General features: G+C 53.9%; 1 protein-coding gene across 1 annotated transcript in view; it reads right to left on the minus strand.

The window, feature by feature from the left end:
* STUM (stum, mechanosensory transduction mediator homolog) overlaps positions 1-14,763 on the minus strand; it is a 48,376-nt gene extending 33,613 nt beyond the window's left edge. Inside the window, exon 1 of the mRNA XM_080651137.1 lies at positions 14,408-14,763. Coding sequence (XP_080507263.1) covers positions 14,408-14,591 — 184 coding nt within the window. The 5' untranslated portion in view covers positions 14,592-14,763. The remainder of the gene's footprint in view (positions 1-14,407) is intronic.
* Between the last annotated feature and the right edge of the window lie 5,943 nt (positions 14,764-20,706).

Raw genomic sequence — 20,706 nt, forward strand, 5'->3', positions numbered from 1 at the left:
GAAGAGCTCTGCAGCGTTGGGATCTGGTCCAGCTCTGGCTGAAGCCCTTACATTCCTGATCGGCCCCAAAAGACGGCTTCCAACGCAGCCCGCTCAGTCCCAAGCAGCCCCTGCCAGGAACCTCGTTGTGGGCACTGGCCCCAGCCTCCTGGGGAACGCACTTTCGTAATAATCGAGCCTGCCTGTGGAGCAGAGGGATAGCTGGCACTCCCAAAGGCTGCTGTGAGCTTTGGTGTGACCATGGGCTTTTAACAGCAGGGATCCCTGGGAAACTTCTCTGGAGGGTCTGGGATCTGCGAGCCAAGGCCACCTTGCACCTTGACTTTCTTCCTGTGGCTCCAGGAGGCCCCTGAGTGGGTTAGAGCTGGTAGACAGGCCTTCAGCGATAAGAAGTGACTAACTCAGGCACAGTAATTTGGATTTCTGTGCAATTGCTGTGAACTATGTGAGTATGTTTGGCTTCTAACCATATGATATTTTCACTTTGGTTTTAAAATACTTTCAAACTTACAGGGAAGCTACAAGAATAATACAGAGAACTCCCATCTCCCTTTACCTAGATTGCCAGTTTCTAACACTTTACATCTGTTTATCATTCTCTCTCTTTCTTTCTTCATGTTATTATTTTTCTAAACCACTTGTGAATAGGCTGAATATATCATAGGCCTTTATTCCTTAATATTTCATTATGTTTGGCTTCTAACCATATGGTATTTTATCAAAGAACAAAGGTATTCTCTTAGATCTTCATATTATGGATATCAATTTTGGGAAATGTGATATGAGCATATTTTTAAATATATTTTTATTGATTTCAGGGAGGAAGGAAGAGGGAGAGACAGGAACATCAATGATGAGAGATTCATCTATCAGCTGCCTTCTGAACACCCCCCACTGTGGAATGAGCCCACAATCCAGGCATGTGCCCTGACCGGGAATTGATCCATGATCTCCTGGTTCTTAGGTCGATGTTCAACCACTTAGCCACACCGGCCAGGCAAATATAATAATTTATCTAATCTATAGTTCATATTCCAATTTTTCAACCATCTCAATAATGTCCTTACTGGTATTCATTTTTCCTCTAGTATCGGATATAATCCAAGATCATGCTTTGCATTTAGTTGTCATGTTTATCGTCTTTTTTCATCTTTTATGTGGGCTTGTCTGACATTTCCTCATCAATCAGTTCAGGATTTGCACTCCCGCCAGAATACTGCAGAAGTGATGTGTGTCCCTTGCAGGATGTCACATCAGGGCATGTGCTGTCTGTCTGTCCCTCCTCACCGATGCTCATTTTTAACAGTTCTGAGATATAATTCACACAAGGTAACATCCATCCTTAATAATTCAGTGGTGCCGAAACCGGTTTGGCTCAGTGGATAGAGCGTCGGCCTGTGGACTGAAGGGTCCCGGGTTCGATTCCGGTCAAGGGCACGTACCTTGGTTGCGGGCACATCCCCAGTAGGGGGTGTGCAGGAGGCAGCTGATCGATGTTTCTCTCTCATCGATGTTTCTGGCTCTCTATCCCTCTCCTCTCTGTAAAAAATTAATAAAAAATATATTTAAAAAAAATAATAATAATTCAGTGGCTTCAGTGTAGTCAGAGTTATGTAACCATGACCATAATCAATGTTAGATCATTTTCATCACTTCCATCAGCATCACTCTCTAGTCCTCCAACCGCCCCCGCCCTCCCCCGACAATCACTGCTGCCTCTGCAGATGGGCCCGCGCGGGACATTTCCGATCAGCGCATCGTACACTATGGGGACAGGTGGTCCTTTGCGACTGGCCGCGTTCACCTAGCACAGTGTTCCAAGGTCCAATTGTTTTCCACCCAATCAGGGTGCTGTCTGGCTTCTTCACGGAGCGATTTTTCTCCTTGAAAGTTATAAGCGTTCTGCAGAGGGACACTTTAAGATCATGCTAATATTCTGCTCCTCATCAAAATTTCCCCCTAGATTTAATGTGATGGTTATTGAGCAAACCAATCTTTATTAAAGCAGTTTGCTAAGCTTGAACATTTCCACCCCCCACTTATCTGTCATTAGCTATACAGCTCAAAAAGACGGACGGTGGCCTGGCTCTCCTCAGGGTGACTGTCCCCACAAACCCCCCTGAGAGCAGGCCCTGTGCCTCTGTGATGGGGCAGCCAACATCCCTCCTCTGCCCATGTCCCTCCCCTGAGAGTCCAGACCACCAACGAAGCCTCAGAGACACACAGGCTGTGTACAACCCCCACCTGCCTGCCGCCCTGAGAACTCCGTCCCTCTGTCCCTCTGAGCTAGGACTGTGGAGAGGTGACAGGAAAGCCCGTGTCCCTTGGACAAGGGCTCAGTAGGTTAAAGGAGCCATGCCCTGCTCTTGGCTCCACACCAGCAGGCAGTGTGCATAGCGGCCTCACTGCCATCAATGCCCACGGAAAGGTGCTCGGTGCTGCGGTGCAGAAGGTGAGGAAAGCAGAGCCCCACCCTCCAGGAAATGATTCAAGAATAAGAAGATGGAGACAATAGCAGAAGAGCCAGAACGTAGGGACCAGAGTGGAAGACGAGCAAGAGACGTGTCCTACGCGGCTTGAGCGTCCCAGGGAGTGATCAGGCCCGGCGTGGAGGGGCACTGGTGAGGCGCCTTGACGGCTGTGGGCGTTGGACATGGTGGTGGAGGGAGGTCCAGGCAGGAGCAGACACCCCTGCAGCACCTGTGAAAGGCAGTGGCCCCGCTCAGCTACACGAAGGGAGGCAACGAGCAGGGAAGCTCATGGGGTCCTTGCTGGCCAGGGGGGATGAGCCGAGCTCCTGGACCAGGGGGATGAGCCGAGCTCCGGGACCAGGGGGATGAGCCGAGCTCCTGGACCAGGGGGATGAGCCGAGCTCCGGGACCAGGGGGATGAGCCGAGCTCCTGGACCAGGGGGATAAGCCAAGCTCCGGGACCAGGGGGATGAGCCGAGCTCCGGGACCAGGGGGATGAGCCGAGCTCCGGGACCAGGGGGATGAGCCGAGCTCCGGGACCAGGGGGATGAGCCGAGCTCCGGGACCAGGGGGATAAGCCAAGCTCCGGGACCAGGGGGATGAGCCGAGCTCCGGGACCAGGGGGATGAGCCAGCTCGGGGACCAGGGGGATGAGCCAGCTCGGGGACCAGGGGGATGAGCCGAGCTCCGGGACCAGGGGGATGAGCCAGCTCGGGGACCAGGGGGATGAGCCAGCTCGGGGATCAGGGGGATGAGCCGAGCTCCGGGACCAGGGGGATGAGCCGAGCTCCGGGACCAGGGGGATAAGCCAAGCTCCGGGACCAGGGGGATGAGCCGAGCTCCGGGACCAGGGGGATGAGCCAGCTCGGGGACCAGGGGGATGAGCCAGCTCGGGGACCAGGGGGATGAGCCAGCTCCGGGACCAGGGGGATGAGCCAGCTCGGGGACCAGGGGGATGAGCCAGCTCCGGGACCAGGGGGATGAGCAGAGCTCGGGGACCAGGGGGATGAGCCAGCTCCGGGACCAGGGGGATGAGCCGAGCTCCGGGACCAGGGGGATGAGCCAGTTCGGGGACCAGGGGGATGAGCCAGCTCGGGGACCAGGGGGAGCTACTGAAGATTCCAGAGCAGAAGAATAAAATGGCCGGAGCTGAGACACGAGCAGGATGTGCTTCATCTGCTAACACAGAAATGTATTAACATGGCAAGACCAGAGCCGCCCTGAGCTGGGACCCGGGACCCAGGTCCGTCTGATCTGCGGCTGGCGGTCCCCTCTGCAGCGTGGCCTCAGGACGACCCTCCTCAGAACCAGGCAACCCCCCCCCCCCCCCCGCCAGGGCCCGCGCCCATCTGTCTCCCCCTGGAAATGGCCCACATCGCAGTTCTGCTCCTGGCGCCGTGCTATCCGTTTTCATTGAGGAAGTTTGCCTTCTTGGTGAAATGTTTCTTTTCAAAACAAAACAGAAAATAAAATATGACAACCTCCCAAACAGTGTTTGTTCCGGAAGCCTCCAGGCTGCTGTGTCGGCCCATCTGCGGCACCAGCACCACCGTGGGGCGAGGCTTCCTGCCCGGCAGCACGCTGCGAAGGCGACCCGCAGGCTCCCAAACAGCCTCTCCTCCCACAGCACCCGCCTACGGTGCTGTCGCATCACCTAGAGCTTCTGAGGTCAAACAGTGAGACTGGGAGGCAGGGCCGGGGAAGGGATTTGCTACACCTTGAAAAGCGACTTTGACGATATGAAAATACCTCTCAATGAAGTTGTTAGCAGGGAAGAGGCTGGGCAGTGAGGTGTCCGTCCGGTGATGGGGTCTGATGGGGTCATCCTCCGCAGCCCTCACCAGATCTTTATAAAAGGCCAGTGCACTCGTTCCATTCAACAAAGAGCAATGAAACACCCAGCACCAGCCGGACGCTGCGGTGGCAGGAGGCCTCGGGCTGGGGCAAGTGATGGTGAAGTTTAAGAGCCTTGGGTACCAGGGGACGCCTCTCTTCTCTAAAATGAAGAGGTTGGAGAGGCCCTAAAGCTGTCCGGCCCTTGGAAAGGTGGCTTTTTTTTTTTTAAATTGATTTCAGAGAGCAAGGGAGAGGGAGAGAGAGATAGAAACATCAGTGACAAGAGAGCATCATTGATTGGCTATCTCCTGTATGACTGGGGATCAAGCCTGCAACCTGGGCATGTGCCCTGACCGGAATCGAATCATGACCTCCTGTTCATAGGTCGACACTCAACCTCTGAGCCACCATGGCCAGGCTGGTGGACCGTTTTCTTTGTTGAGGTTTTAGGGCAGGCTCTTCTCCACAAATACCGAATTGTTCTTGATCTCAGGGTCAAAATTCTCAGCTAACAAAGACCCAGGTCTCCCGAGTGCTGAGCTCCCCAGGGGACCCTGGCCTTGTGTCCCACACACTCCAGGTTCCAGAACAGCCCTAGTCTCATTTCATTTTATTAGAGGGCCGGTGCACGAATTCGTGCACAGGTGGGGTCTGGCCACCCACCCCTGATGGGGTGTGTGTGGGGGAGGGGGCGATTAAGGGTGTGGGTGGCAGGGGGAGGGGTCGCTGGCAGTTAGCTGGCCGGCCCCGCCCCAGATTGGGCAGGTTGGCCACCACAGTGCACATCATAGCCACTGGTCATCATAGCCACTGGTTATTCTGATCGTTTGGCTTTTATATATATAGATTCCTTCAAGAAAAATGGCTTCTTCAATGTAGTGTAAGACCTTACTTACTGGGAATGCATAATTTATTTCTGTGTTGTGCCTTTTGTTAGGAAGAGACTGTCCCTCACTGCTGCCTCGGCTTTTCTCTAGAAGCGCCCTTTCTAAGGAACACGGCTTAGAGAACATGTGCTCAGCGGAGCCACTGAGACCCACACCCGGCTCTCACTGGGAAGCTCCATGCTAAGGACACTCCTGCCCACGACACACATCCTCCCAAGACCGGCCCACCTGCCCCGGTGATGGGGCTTCAGGACTGCAAACCCCCAATTTGTGACAACTCTCCCCCAGGCTGTGAGCCTGGGCTGTTCAAACATGAACCTGAGAACAGTCCTCTAACTCTCTCTCTCTCTCTCTCTCTCTCTCTCTCTCTCTCTCTCTCTCTCTCTGTTGTTATTGATTTCAGAGAGAGGCAGAGGGAGAGGGAAAGAAACATCAATGATTAGAGAGAATCATCAGTCAGCTGCCTCTTACACTCCGCACACTGAGGACTGTTCCCACATCCCGGGCATGTGCCCTGACCGAAAATCAAACCGTGACCTCCTGGTTCATAGGTCTACACTCAACCACTGAACCACACCAGCCAGGCAGTCCTCTAATTTTCATAGTGAAATAACTAAGAGGTAAATCTTATAGGGACATTTGTGTGTGTGCGTGTACATGTGTACACATGTACACGCACACACACACACCCATACTCATTCACAGTCTGATGCTCCCACAGCCTCCTACACAGGGACGGATGCCGCAGGCCCAGGGATTGGGGAGGAGGATGGCAAACCTCCCACTGGGTGTGGTAAACCAAGTCCCGAGAGCCTGCTCACCCCCTCACCCCCAGCATGCCAGGCATGTGAACCCCAGCTCTGGGCCTGGCCTGGGACCAGGATGCTGGAAAAGGCAGAAGTGCTTTTTGGTCTCCGCCCAGCCCAGGTGCCGCTCTGAGGACAATCCCAGAAACGATCTCGGGACAACGGAATTTTGCTGATGTTAATCGGTAGTGGTAACCCTTCCCGACCATGGGGGGCATTACCATGAACAGAACATAGTGTCTTGTGCGGTGGCTGAGCAGCAATCATTGGTTCCATTTTGACTCGGAGAAGTTAAGTGACCTGCCCAAGGTTCGATGCTACTGAAGAACCAGAACTAGCTCTGAGGTTCACCCCACTTTCTTTCTTTTTTAAAATATGTTTTTATTGATTTTGAGAGAGAGAGGACGAGAGAGAGATAGAAACATCAATGAGAGAAAAACACCAACATTGATCAGCTGCCTCCTTCACACCCCCTGCTGGGGATCAAGCCACAACCTGGCATTGTGCCCTGATCGGGAATCAAACCTGCGACCTCTTGGTTCATGGGTCAATGCTCAACCACTGAGCCACGTTGGCCGGGCCTCCCTCCTTCCCATGATGCTGGTGGCTTCATGAATGTGACACAGAACTGGAAATGTTACTTAGATGGTGCCCTCGGGGTCACCCTGGACAGCTTTGCTCATTCCCCCAGGAGCCATGCTCTCTCCCCCATGAACCTGAGATGGGCCAGCAGCCATGTTCTCCTTTCCTCCATAGAGCACACACCGCTGTCTGCACTTAGCACAACCCGCCTTCCCACAGAGGGTCAGCTCCCTGAAGCAGGACCGTGTGAGGCGGGACCGTGTGAGGCAGGACTGTGCCTTCCGTGATGTTGTCGGAGCTGGAGCCAGGCCTGGGCCGCAGCAGGAGCAAGCGCCTGTCTGTGAGGGACCCGCCGTGGAGGGCCACCCGCCCGGTGTGGCTCTATTTAAGGAGGTAAAGGAGTCTAAACGCATAGGCCCTAGCCCAGCATGACTGTGTCCTCCTCAGAACTGGAGATTAGGACACAGACAAACACGGAGAAGACAGCCGTCTCCATGCCAGGCGAGAGCCCTCAGGAGAAACAGCCCTGCCAGCACCTAGAACACAGTTTATCCTTGTATTATTTATTATTTACTTGTATCACAACTGTAAACCTACTTTTGCCCAACCCATATACTGTTAAAGTTCATTTCACCTGTTTCTTTTTATTTTTTTATAATATAAGTGATAGAAATTTTTAGATTACTAGTACATCTGTGGCTCATGTTATATTTCTTCTGGAAAGTTCCGGCCTAGGGCCTTGTGGGTCATGATAAGGACCTGAGCTTTTACTCTGAGGGACATGGAAGCCACTGGAGGGTTTCCAGCTCAAATGCGACATGATCTGACTCACTTGTGTTTTAAAAAGAACACTCTGGTTGTCGTGTTGAGAGACCATAGGGATGTCAATAAAGACAAACAGACCATTAAGAGGCCATTGCAGTCACTCGGGAGAAAGTGGAGCTTGAGAAGTGGTCAGATACTGAGCAGATTTTGAAAGTAGAGCCAAGAGTATTTCCTGGCAATAGGGTATGAGGAACAGAGGAGTCAAGGATGAGTCCCAGTGTTTGGCCTGAGCTTCTGAAAGAATGCCATTTGCTGTGATGGAGACAGATGGGGGGAGGCAAGTTCAGGGGAGAAGAGCTGAGTTTGGTTTGGATGAGTTAACTCCAAGGGTCTTTGGTTTCCAAGGGGAGATGCGGAGAAGCCGGTTGAATATCACACTCTGGAGCTCAAGGGAGGGGTCCAAGCTGCAGATGTGACTTGGGAGTCCTCATATACAGATGCAGTTTCTCCAGGAGACCGAGCCTGAGCATCCAGGAGTGAGGGGAGTGCAGGCGGAAAAGAGATTAAGATCAAAGTGAAGATCAAGATCAAGAAGATCAAGTGCCCTGGGGGACTCCCAGGTTTAGAGGTTGATGAGATGAGCAAAGGAAACACGAGGTATAAGGAAAACCAGGAGAGGGTGGCGTTTCAGAAGCCACGTGAAGGCAGCATTTCGAGGAGAAGGAAGCGAGAATGATGTCCAGTGCTACTGAGAGATCCAGGAAGATGAAGACAGAGAACTGACCACAAGCAGTCAGCGGCCTAGACATGCTTGGTGATCCTGATGTGCCATTTAGGTGAGAGGTGCAGGCAAAACATGACTAGAACAGGTTCAAGGGACAATGAGAGGAGAGGAACTGGTGACAGCAAACCCAGGCCACTGGTTCAGGGCACTCAGCTGTAAAGGGGGGAGGAGAGTGGCAACAGCCAGAGTGGGATGTAGGATCAACAGAGGCTATTTTTAAAAGATGGGGGAGAAGCTCAGCATGTGTATGTGCTTCCGGGAATGAGTTATTAGACAGAGAAAATGTTATGATGCATAAGAGTTAGCCTACTTACGTCACTCCCATCTTGGTTCTACTCTTCTCCCAACATTACCCCAGTACAGTGTTATTGTCCCACTGTCCCAACATATCACTATTTCCGTGCATCTATTGATTACCTTGATAATCTTTATTTCTTAACCTATTGATTGCAGACAACATCTCTTGACCCCCCACTTTATATGAGGAAGGTATTCACACCCCTACTCTACCTTGTACATGTCAGTCAGCTTTGATGGGTGTGCTAGGACAATAACAACACTGTAAACAACAAAAAACCTTAGCAACTCAGGCTTACTTCTCATTCACATGCCCTGCCCTGTCCTGCCTCTGACTTCCTCTTGATTCTGGGAACCAGGTTGAAGAGCAGCCCGCACCTGAGACCTGCCATTCTCACGAGAGAGGGAAAAGGACGAAGGCAGAAGCTCACAGTGCCTCTTAAGGTGTCTGCTCAGACATAGCTTACTGTCATTTCCACTTACACCCCATTGGCCAAAGCAAGTCACATGTCCAAGCCTGACACCAATGGGCAGGGAAGGAAGCATTCCCCTCCCACAGGAGGCGTGGCAAGCCAGGGGAAGACAGTGAATAATTGGGAGCAACAGTTCACTCTCTCACAATTGCCCTCCCCTTGTCTTACATGTCCGCCAGCTCCAAGCTGTGCTTTTCATTTCGTATTGTCCAGGTGGAAAGCCTTTCCGTCCTCCTTCCTAGCTATTTTAGTCTCCGGTGCTTTGTCTGTGTTTGGTTTTAGAAGCTGAAAACCACTGAGCAGCCTTCACATCATATGACGAAGCAAATATTCTTTGCTGCGGAGTCCAAGAGAACTAAGAGCCGGTCTTGTGCACCACTGGGCCAGGACAGGCCCCGCACGCGCAGGAGCCGTTCTCACTCCACCACTTGCTCAAAACCAGGCCACGTTTTTACTTGCTTCATGTGGGAGCTATGCCTCTCACGAAAAAGTCTGGTTTTTCCAGAAGGTGTTGATCACCTCTTCACAGTTGGAAGAAGAAACCTGTGCCTTCTTCCCCGTGTCCCTAATCTCTTCCAAATCGTCCATTTACTGTTTGGAATCTTTCTGTCCTTCTTCTTGAAGCCTGCTGACCCCCTGCTCTCACTGGGCAGGCGCCTTCATTTGGGGATCCTAATAGAAACGTCCTGTAGCAAACTTCCTGTCTCTCCTGCAGTCACTAATCGCCGTGTGTTCCTTGCTTACTTCCTGGTGTGTGTGTTCTATCACATCAATCCCCTGCAGGATCCCCATTCCACTCTGTGGAAGGTCCCCCCGCCCCACCCCGCCTCAGAGACCGCCTTCCTGGTGCCTCCATCCTCCTACACTTATCGGACAGACTGCTCGCCAGACCTGGGGACAGTTTTATCCTGAGGTTGCCTTTCATGGCTGCCATGGATTGGATACATTATTCCCTGGATCTCCTATCCCCTTTCTTGGTTTACACTGTTGTTTTCTAAAATACATCCTCAAGTAACTTCCTTTAAAAGGTTGAGCCCTGGCTGGTGTGTCTAAGTGGTTAGGGCGGCGGTCTACACACTGAAGGGTCTCTGTTTGGATTCCCAATCAAGGGCAGGTACCTGGGTTGCGGGTTCACTCCCCGTCCCCGGTCAAGGCGCATGTGAGAGGCAACCAGTGGATGTGTCTCTCACACACTGATGTTTCTCTCTCTCCACGCCCCCCCCCCTTTCACTCTCTCTAAAAAAGCAAAGGAAAAATATCCTCATGAGGATTAACAAAACAAACAAAAAAAGGTTGAGTAGGATATAAACTTTCAGGTCCTGGCCTGCCTCACTTCTATAAAATTAAGCTAATGCCTATTCCTGGAGTATAATTCTAGTTAATAAATATTCACAAAAAACATGCTATATCAAGGAGAAATTTAAAATGGTTGCTTCCATATGGACACAAGGAACTTACATATGGACAAAGAATAAACTCTTGAAAGAGTAATAAAAAGTCAACAATACAAAAGATGCCTCAGGTAAAACCTAATAAATATCCATTAGAGCCTTAGGCCTAGAGAAGCGAGAGAGAAGCTGAACCAGCCAGTGATGCCCTTACAGGGGAAGCAAGACTTCAGCTGAGTTCAGAGAGCAGGCGATATGTTAGGGGTAGACTGGGTATTTGTGAATATTCAACAGTAGACTCCTGGCCAACATTAGTCTGACAGAATGGCTGACAGTCCGCGGAAGCTCTGCTCTGTCCCACTCTTGGGGTTACCAACATTTTCATTTCACCAAGTCAATCAAGATATAATCTTAAAATATGAAAGTATAATTTACCCCTGACCAATAGACAAACTCTCTGGCTATTTAGGGCCGTAACAATGAACTTTCCTCACGTGTATGAGGAATTGTGTATATCCTTATAACTGCCTACTTGTTGGACTGTGAAGGTGCAGGCACTGGTCTTTATTAGTAGAGTGTCACTGAATAGGACTGGGTCACTCTCTTTACCATCCTTTTTTTTTTTTTTAATCCTCAACAGAGGATATGTTTCCACTGAATTTTAGAGATAGAGGAAAAGAAAGAGAAAGAGAGAGAGAGAAACATTGATTGGTTGTCTCCCTCACACGCCCCAGCCAGGGATCGAACCGACAACCTAGGTATGCGCCCTGCCCGGGAATAGAACCCGCACCTTTTTGGTGTATGGGGTGAGGGTCCAACCAACTGAACCACCTGGCCAGGGCTTCATCATCCATTTTTTAAATTTGTTTTTATTGTTCCAACGAGGAGTCAGAAAGATCATAAATCACTTCTGCTCCCCATCCACTCCCAGGAGAGGAAACATCCCTCTTATTGGCCGGAGTGTGATCCCGACAGCACTACTGTTTGGATCAAGAAGTCACCAGGTCCCAGCTGGTGTGGCTCAGTGGTTGAGCATTGACCTATGGTTTGATTCCCGGTCAGGGCACATGCCCGGGTTGCAGGCTCGATCCCCATTAGGGGGTGTGCAGGAGGCAGCTGATCAATGATTCTCTCTCATCGTTGATGTTTCTATCTCTCTCTCCCTCTCCCTTCCTCTCTGAAATCAATAAAAATATATTTTGAAAAAATAATAAAGAAGTCACCAGGGAACTGTGAAGACTGGGCCTCTCCATGGCAGGTCCTCCATGGACCTACAACACCTACATCAGCGAGAACACGCGCCTTCATTCCTCCCAACACTTGCACTCTTGCTCAACTTGCACATGCGAGAGGCCGTGGAGGGAAGGAAACTTCCAGGAAGAAAAAGACCTTTGGGCCCAGAGTCTGCCCAGTTTTCAGAGAGTGGGCCTGAAGTGAGGCTGGGAGAGCTCGGGCGGTGATGGGTCTCCTCGGCAGGGTCTGACCTGATGCTGCTCCTACTGGGCGCGGCGAAAACGCTGCTGCTCTGCCATCAGGGCACTTAGCGAATTTAAACACCGTTCGCTCAATTGCTCCGATGATCTACGATATCTTGGCTGGTTTATTCACCATCACATCCCCAGGGCCTGGCATGTGGCAGGCGCTCTGTGCTCGTGGAATGAAGGAGTGAATGGATTGAAATTAGCTGCATTTCCTCAAAGGCAAGAGCCAGACACGAACGTTCTGTTTTCACCGGAGCTCCAGATAAGCCAGGAGGACCTGGGGCAGTGGAGAGGGAGGCGCCTGCATTTTGCCTGAGCTGGTTTGTCATGCAGGTCGAGGGGAGCAGAGAGATCAAATGCTCAGAAGAAAGGTCCAGAAAGGCACTCCGCCCCCCGCCCCCCCACACACACAGATGGAACCAGAGTCAGCTCTGCAGAAGGGCACAGAGTAAGAGGGGCCCACCACCTCCAGAGCACTCCCCATGCGCCAGACCCCTGAGCTCTAGGTAATCTCTGCCCTCCCAGCAACCCGGAGGCATCCCTGATTCACAGATGAGAAGCCAGCCAGGATCGGACCCCTTCCGGTGGGGGAGGGGGGACAGGGGCTGTGCACCCAGTCAGCTCCACAGGGACGAAATGAAACACGCAGGATTCGCTCACGGAAAATTCAGAAATCTGTACCTACGCCCAGGACTCACCTGTTCTACTGCTTTTGGGGTTCCCTTATTTTCTCAGAAAGGTTTCTTACAAAAATCCCATGGGATTCTGATCTAACGAAGGAAAGTGTATGGAGGGGGACACTGGGTCCCTAAGGTGGGCGAGTGGCAGCAAAGGGACCCGGTGAGGTGAGAGCCAGGGGCGGGCACAGGTGGCGGCTGCTGCCCGGGCGGGCGGCTCCCCGCTCAGCAGGGCCTGGTACAGCGCCTCCCGCCTGGCACGATTCCTTTGTTTCCTCAAAAGCCCAGCGGGTGGCATTTACTGAATTCACCACTTTTTAAAAAATTCATGGAATCAGGAGCAGCCCTGCTGGTGACGGCCACATCGCAGAGCGGACGCCCCGTGCTCACACTCCAGCAGGTGGGTTCCCGACGCGCCTGCTGACCCACAGCCTCCCCCCCCCGCCCCCGCGCCGTACTAGCACCCCAAATGGCAAATGCGCAGTGAGCAGCCCGCGCGGGGGGCGGGGGGGATGCGGGGGTGAGGCACGGCGGAGGGGGCACCGCTGCCGACCACCTCGCCGCCTGCTCCGGCAGAAGGCGGCCCCGCGGGCGGAGAGACCAGCAGAGGGACGGCGGGCTGTCCTGCGTGGGGCGGGGGGTGACCCTCTCCAGCGCCGCACAGGCCCCCCTAAGCCGCCAAGCGCGAGGCCGCGGGAAAGGCCAGAGCAGAACAGAAGACACTTCAGCTGAACCGACCTCGCTTCTCGGGAACTTGGAGCCCGACACGGGCCGGGCTGGTGGGCAGCGTGGGCTTGGCCCTGAGGAGGGCGGAGCGGTGCCCCTCCTGTGCCGCGGGAGGGGGGAGGGCGCCCCTTGCAGGAAGGGCAGCGAGACCCCGGCAGGCAAGCTGAGTGGGGGAGGGCGTGCAGATGGAGCGGGTGGGGGGGGGGGGAGAGGGGTGGTCGGGGAAAATTCACCCCTCCCTGACGCACCCGCCGGCACCCTGTCTCTGCCACGGGCTCCGGTTTTAAAATTTGGAACACGGGGGGCCATCAGGGTCCCTCCAGACAGCCAGACTGCAACACAGAATTGCATAGGCGCGCTCTCCACGTTCAAGGGAACGGGAGGGTGGGAGTGAGTTGGGGTCACCTCCAGCCATGGGTGACCCCATCCCGCAGGTGTCCGCCCTGGCCCGTGTGGCTCAGTGGGTTGGGCTCGTCCTGTGCACCTGGAGGCTGCGGGTTTGGTTCCTGGTCCGAGGTCCCGGCATATGCCCGGTTGCCGGTGGAGGGCTCAGTTCCTGGGGGGGGGGGGGGGGGCGGCTAGGGGGGGCGTGCAGGAAGCAGCCCAAAGATGTTACCATGTTTCTCTCTCCCCCTCCCTTTCTGTCTCTCTAAAAATCAGGTTTTAAAAATCTTTAAAAACACACAAACCCACAGGTATCCAAACTAACACCCCGGTCCCCTCGGCGCCCCGCGGGCGTGCTTGGTGACCCGCAGGGCTGCTGGCGGAACCGCGTCTCCGAAAGCAGGTGAGGGGGTGTCTGGTAAAGAGCGCGCCCCACACGGCCGTCCCCGCGGGCGCAGGCGGGGCTGCGGGCTCCTGAGCCCGGCTGGCCCCTTCTCCCCAATTCCTCCGACTTCCCGGACTCCCGGGACGTGGTCGCTGCCACGCGTGGCCGCAAGGGCTCCTCCTGCCGGTCCCCGGCCCCGCGGAGAAAGGGATGCGCGGCGAGAGAAGGGGCAGGATTTCGGGGCGCCTGGAGGGGGGTCGTGGCGCCGCCCGCGGGCTCCAACATCCCGGCAAAGTTTCCGGCTCTTCGGGCCGGACAACCTCGCTCACAGGCGGGAGAAGGTGAGAGGCGGGCCGGGAGCCCCGCGCCCTCCAGGCGCCTCTCACCACCTGCCGGGGGCGCACCCGCAGCCGCGGCGCCGCCCGCCCCCTCCCGCCCCCTCCCGCCCCCCGCGGCCCGTCTTACCCAGCCCCGGCACGAAGGTGTTGAGGAAGAGGCAGATGACGGCCACCGGGAAGGGCAGGTAGGGGATGGCGGCGCGCAGGGGGCCCTTCTTCTCGCGGACCTGCACCACCACCCCGCTGGACGCGGCCGCCCGGGGGTCCGCCGCCGCCGCCGTCGTCTCGGCATCTTTGTGCGAAGGCTCCATGGCGGGCGCTCGGGCCGGGCTGTCGCCGCGGGGCTGCCGCCCAGCGCACGGGGGGCTGGGGCGCCGGCTCCGAGGGCCGGCTCCGCGCCGAGCTCAGGCGGCCAGCGGCTCCGGCGCCCGCGGCTGGCAGGACCCGCACGCCGCTTCCCCACGCGCCGACCTCTGTGCGCTCCGCGAGCTCCCGCTCCCCGGCCGAGGGCGGGAGGGCGGCGTGACTCTGGGTGACAGCACTCCGACGCCCCTCCCCGCCGGCCCCGGCCCCGCCCTCCTCCCCGCCCGCACCCCACCCCCAAACAACGCCACCTCCAGATCAGGGCGAAGGGGGAAAGTGGGAGAGGAGCGCGGTGGGAGCTGGTGTCCAGAACTGGGGGGACAGACAGACCTCGCCCTCCCCAGACAGGGGCTCGGGCGGGACCCTCCGCCGAGGACGCTGAGAGCGGGCCGCGTGCTCTCGGGGCAGGGCGGGCGGGCGGGCGGGCGGGGCCGGGAAAGCTGAGTGTGAGTCCTTGGATCTGGAGGAGGCGGCCTTGAACGTTAGGGAGACGGAGCGAGGAACTCAGGGAGCCTGGTGCCTAGTAGGCCTTCAAGTCCTTCTGTTTAAATGGGTTTGTTTCACTGAGTAAACGCGACCGTAAGCTTGGGGGAAGAGTGAAGCAGGAGACAGCTCTTCAAGCCGGTCTGTCCCCGCGGCTGATTAAAATGGGCCCCGCGCCCGCCCGCCCGCCCGCGGCTCCGTTGGTTGAGCGCCGCCCTGTGCGCCGAAGAGTTGCTGTTCCTTTGGACCTGGAATGGGGAGCGGAGGGAAGGCCACCGATCTGTTTCTCTAACTCCCTGTCTCTGTCCCTCTCCCTTCTCTCTCTCTCTCTCTCTCTCTCTCTCTCTCTCTCTCTCTCTCTAAGCATGTCCTCGGGTAAGGATTATTTTTTTAAAAAGGGGGGAGGGGAGACCCCCCCACACACAAATACACAACACAAAAACGGAAAGAAATGCGCTTGCTGCGGGAGGGGGGGCGGGTGCTGGGTACCATCCCCTGAACTGTCCTGGAGGAAAAGCAGGCCTGTGTGTGTGTGGGGGGGGGGGGGGGGGTGGCTAGGAGGCCAGGGAGGACACGGCGCCCTGCAAGAGGAATAGCCGTCGGTGTCCGAACCAGCCGCTTTGAATTAGATTTTCCGAATCATGCCGCCCTCACCTCCACACCTGGAAAAAGTGAACTTTCAGGATGAAAGCAACGCTGCTTACCTTCGGGGTCCAATGCACCAGTAGCATCCAGAAATTCAGCACATCATGGGGAGAACTGGGAGGATGCAATCCACTTCCCAGTAGCCCTCTTCCTCGGGGAGTGGAACAGCAGGGGGCTCAGAGCGAGGTGCCCTAAGACCGTGGGGTATTTTACTGCTATCTGATTAAAGTAATCTTAAAAGCAGATGGCCAGCAGGGGTTAGTGGTGATACTGGTGGACACACACACACAGTAACCAGCTTAAGCCTGGCAGTCAGCAGAGAACAAGACAAAGTTTTAGCGTCCATTCAGCCACTAATTGCCTGTATCACTCAGAAGAACTTGGTTAGCCTTTTCTGGGCTGGAGTTACTGGGATTATAAAATCAAAGCAAGACTCATTGTCATACACATTTATTGAAGGCCTAGTGTGACTTAGCTGTGGGTGGGGAGAAAGGCCTCTGCCTTGGAGGCTGTCATAGGGGAGGGGTACTAACACCCTGAGGATAGAATGACAGACGGTGACTGGTGTAACTGCGGGAGCTGAGGTGCTGAGGAAATAGGAACCTGTCTGAAGCCAGCTCCAGTGGGGGAGGCATCAGGGAGGCCTCCCAGAGAAGGTGATACTGGATGAGACTTGAGCACTGACTAGAGTTAGCTAGTTGCTGGAGATTTATTTTATTTTTTTAAGACCAAGCTACTTTTATTAAAGACTAGAGATCTGGTGCACGAAATTTGTGCATTGGGGGGGGGGGTATCCTCAGCCCAGCCTGTGCCCTCTCTCAGTCCGGGACCCCTCGGGGGATGTCCACCTGGATTTCCACGGGGAGCAGGCCTAAGCTGACAGTCAGACATCCCTCTCACAGTCCAGGACCCTCACTCCTTACCGCCCGCCTGCTCGCTGCTCCTTAGCGCTGCCACGGAGGTGGGAGAGGCCCCTGCCACCACCCCTGCACTCACCAGCCGTGAGCCCGGCTTCTGGCTGAGTGGCGCTCCCGCTGTGGGAGCGCACTGACCACCAGGGGGCAGCTCCTGAGTTGAGCGTCTACCCCTGGTGGTCAGTGCATGTCATAGCAACTGGTCGTTCTGCCGTTTGGTCAATTTGCATATTAGCCTTTTATTATATAGGATATTATATAGGATAGCGTGCCACACAGATTTAAGCAATTGTGTGTTTATGTGATCCTTTGCCTCTCTCCATAATTCTCTCTCTGGTTGGGTATTAATTTTTTTAATAATTGAGATTTATTTTCTTTTAAACAAACACTTCTTTATCCAAGCACTCCCTTCAGACACCATTCTAAGCACTTTACACATTTTAACTCATTTAATCCTGACCACAACTCTATGAAGTGTTATATGTTACCCATTTCACAGATGGGGAAAATGGAGCACAGAGAAGTTAAGGAATTGCACAAAGTCACCCACCAGTTAGTGATAGAGCTGGGATCTGAATGCAGGCAATCTGGCTCCAGATCCACATAACTGCTCAGAGACCTAGAATATAACCTTAAATTTTAAAATGTTCTTCCACAGAGAACCTGAACTGTTTTAGAGCCACACAAACTCGGTTATTCCTGGAAGAAAGGTTTCAGAGGAGGAAGTGGATTTACATCCCCCAATTTCCCAGATGATTCACTTAATAGCGGGGGTCAGAAAGCGATCAAGGCAGAACATCAGCATGTACAAAGAAAGGCATGAAGGCCTGGAAGGGTAGGAACACTCCAGGAATTGCAGCATGGCTGGGCCAGGGCTCGTGTGGGCGGGGCAGGAGGTGGGCAGGAACCTCGGAATGAAGGGCAAAGGAACTGGGACTTTATCTTGGTGGCGATGTAGAGTCACGGGGACATCTTAAGCAGGTGTGTGGCATAAGTGTCCCAGTTACTCTTCTGGACGATGTAAAAACTGCCCAACATTTATTGGCGTGGCTCAACCATTTTGTCATGACCACAGGTTTTGTGGGTCTGGAATATGGACAGCGCAGCGGAGGCAGCTCTTCTTTGCTCCATTATGTCTGGAGGCTCAGCTGCGAAGACTCAGTGGAGGCAGCTGGAACAGCTGGGACCAGAGCACTCACTTCCGAAGTGATTCTCAGGTCTGGTGCCTGGACTGGGATAACTTGAAAGCTGACTCCACTGGGACTGTTGGCTGGAGCACCTGCCCGTGACCTTTTCCCGTGACCTCTGCACATGGTCTCTGCACGTGGCCTCTGCACGTGACCTCTGCACGTGGCCTGTGCACATGGCCTCTGCACGTGGCCTCTGCACGTGGCCTCTGCACGTGGCCTCTGCACATGACCTGGACTTTTCACAACATGGTGCTGAGTTTTGAGAGGAAATTCCTCAGAGGGGCCTGGCAGAACCAGTGGACACTAACCTCAGAAGTCTCATAGTGTCACTCTGTGACCTCTATTGGTTGAAGCAGTCACAAACCTGCTTAGATTCAATGGAGGACACCCCATCTCTCAATGGAGCAATGTCAAAGAACTTGAATCCTGGCTTTAAACTCACCATACTGGATATGGTTTTGGGAAAAACCCACCCAGTCAACAGTGAGGAGCATGGACTAGAGAGGGTACAGTTGGGTCCCACAAGAGGGGACCTACAGGGATTGAGAATGGAGGAGGGATAGTTCCCAAATGCAAACTGGATATTATTAGTGAAGAGGAGAAGTTGAGTTTGAGGGTCTGAGGGCACCCAAGGGGTGGCAGGCACTTGCTGACCTGCATAGACGATTGTCTAGACAAAAGTTGGATAGTTAGCCCATCTGGAGCTTAGCAAAGCAATTTGGGCTACAGATTTGGGAGCCATCAGCATACAAACGGTAGCTAAAGCCCCGTATACAAATGTGGACTAAAAAGAGGGCCCGGAAGACTCACTGGAGGGTACTGTGAATTCAGCACCAGGGAGGAGAGAGCAAGAGGTTTAAAAGGAGAAACACTAAGAGTTTCAAGGGAACTAGAAGAGGAAGATGTTAGGGAGGAACAGACAGCAGAGTCAAATGCCACAGAGGAGCCGAGTAAGACCCCAAAAGTGCCCGATGGATTTGGCACTTAAGAGGTTTAGATCACTGGAGTCCCAGCTCAAAAATCTCACCCACTTGTCCATTTCCAAGGAAATCTGTCCATTTCATCAAAGCTGTTGAATCTGTTGGCATATAATTGTTCATAATATACTCTGATTTCGGTTTAATGCCTGTAAAATCTGCAATGGTGTCTCCTCTTTCAGTCCTCCTTTTGTTCATCTGGGCTTCCTCTCTTTTCCTGATCACGCTCACCAGGAGTTCATACCCCATCCATCTGACACTGTGATCATGGCTGATGTTTGAAAGAGAGTTTAAGATCTAAGCTATTTCAGGTAGGAAGAAGCCTCCAAATGAAAGTTAAAACCTTTAAAAATAATCCCCCTCAAAATCAGACACAAACATGACAGGGGAAACCAATCAAACAGGTGGATGACATCAGCCAAGTGACACATCGAGGCCAGCATTGGGTCATGAAGATTGAGTCTGTTTCTTGGCCTTGTTCTGTCATCAGCTGAATAAAGTGCCTCTGCTTTAGGCCTCTTTTAGCTGAAAAAAAAAAAATAATACTTTTGCTAAAGTCAACTTCCAAACTGTACAAGTAATTCCTACACCAGCAGGGATGGCTCCTTTTGGCAGACGGGCATTAGAGCATTGTCAGTAGAAAGACAGACTTTGCTTAGAGCTCTGTGTCTTTGAATAATTTCTTAACTTCTCTGAGCCTCAGTCTCCAAAATCCTATATAATAAAGTGGTAATATGCAAATTGACCATCACACCCTCGCACAAGATGGCCACCCCCATGTGGTCATAAGATGGCCGCAACCATGTCATCGCAAGATGGCCACCACAAGATGGCCGCAGGGGAGGGCAGTTGGGGGTGAACAGGCCAGCAGGGGAGGGCAGTTGGGGGTGAACAGGCCAGCAGGGGAGGGCAGTTGGGGGTGAACAGGCCAGCAGGGGAGGGCAGTTGTGGGGGGGGGGGGACCAAGCCTGCTTGGGAGGGCAGTTAGGGGCAAACAGGCCGGCAGGGGAGGGCAATTAGGGGCAACCAGGCCAGCAGGGGAGGGCAGTTGGGGGGGACCAGGCCTGCAGGGGAGGGCAGTTGAGGGCAACCAGGCCTGCAGGGGAGGGCAGTGGGGGTAATCGGGCCGGCAGGGGAGCAGTTAGGCGTCAATCAGGCTGGCAGGGGAATGGTTAGGGGGTGATCGGGCTGTCAGGCAGAAGCAGTTAGGGGCAAGCAGGCAGGCAGGCAGGTGAGTGGTTGGGAGCCAGCAGTCCTGGATTGTGAGAGGGATCCCAGATTGGAGAGGGTGCAGGCTGGGCTGAGTGACACCCTCCCCCAAGTGCACAAATGTCATGCACCGGGCCTCTAGTTGTAAATAATACTTAGCTCATTGATGTATGTGTGAGGAAGGATTAAGTGAAATATCATGGGTAAGGCGCTCAATAAATGGCAACTGAGTCAGGAGCCTTTTCATCCCAAGTGATAGAAACCCAACCCAAATTTAGCTTAAGGGGAATAAGGGGGAGTTTATAGATGTGATGGCTTTTGACATATCAACTTGTCAAGGCTGAATTGCAGTCCCCAGAATTCCCGTTCTAGCCTGTTTTCGTTTAGGGTGGGCTAGGGTGATACTCTTTCTCAAGAGCTGGAGGATGGAAGGGAGGCAGTGGCCATCTTATAGCAAACACGCTCCTTCTTGGAGGTATTTAACCAAATACTAACCTAGGTGCTTCATGAAGGAATTCTGCAGATGTGATGAAGTCCCTGATCAGTTTGATTTAAGTTCATCAGCGGGCGCTTATCGGGTGGGTCTGACTTGATCAGTTAGAGGCACTTTAACGCGGGTGTAGGCCTTCTCCAGGGAGACACACC

Source organism: Plecotus auritus, assembly GCF_963455305.1.
Source record: "Plecotus auritus genome assembly, chromosome: 14".
NCBI classification, from domain to species: Eukaryota; Metazoa; Chordata; class Mammalia; order Chiroptera; family Vespertilionidae; genus Plecotus; species Plecotus auritus.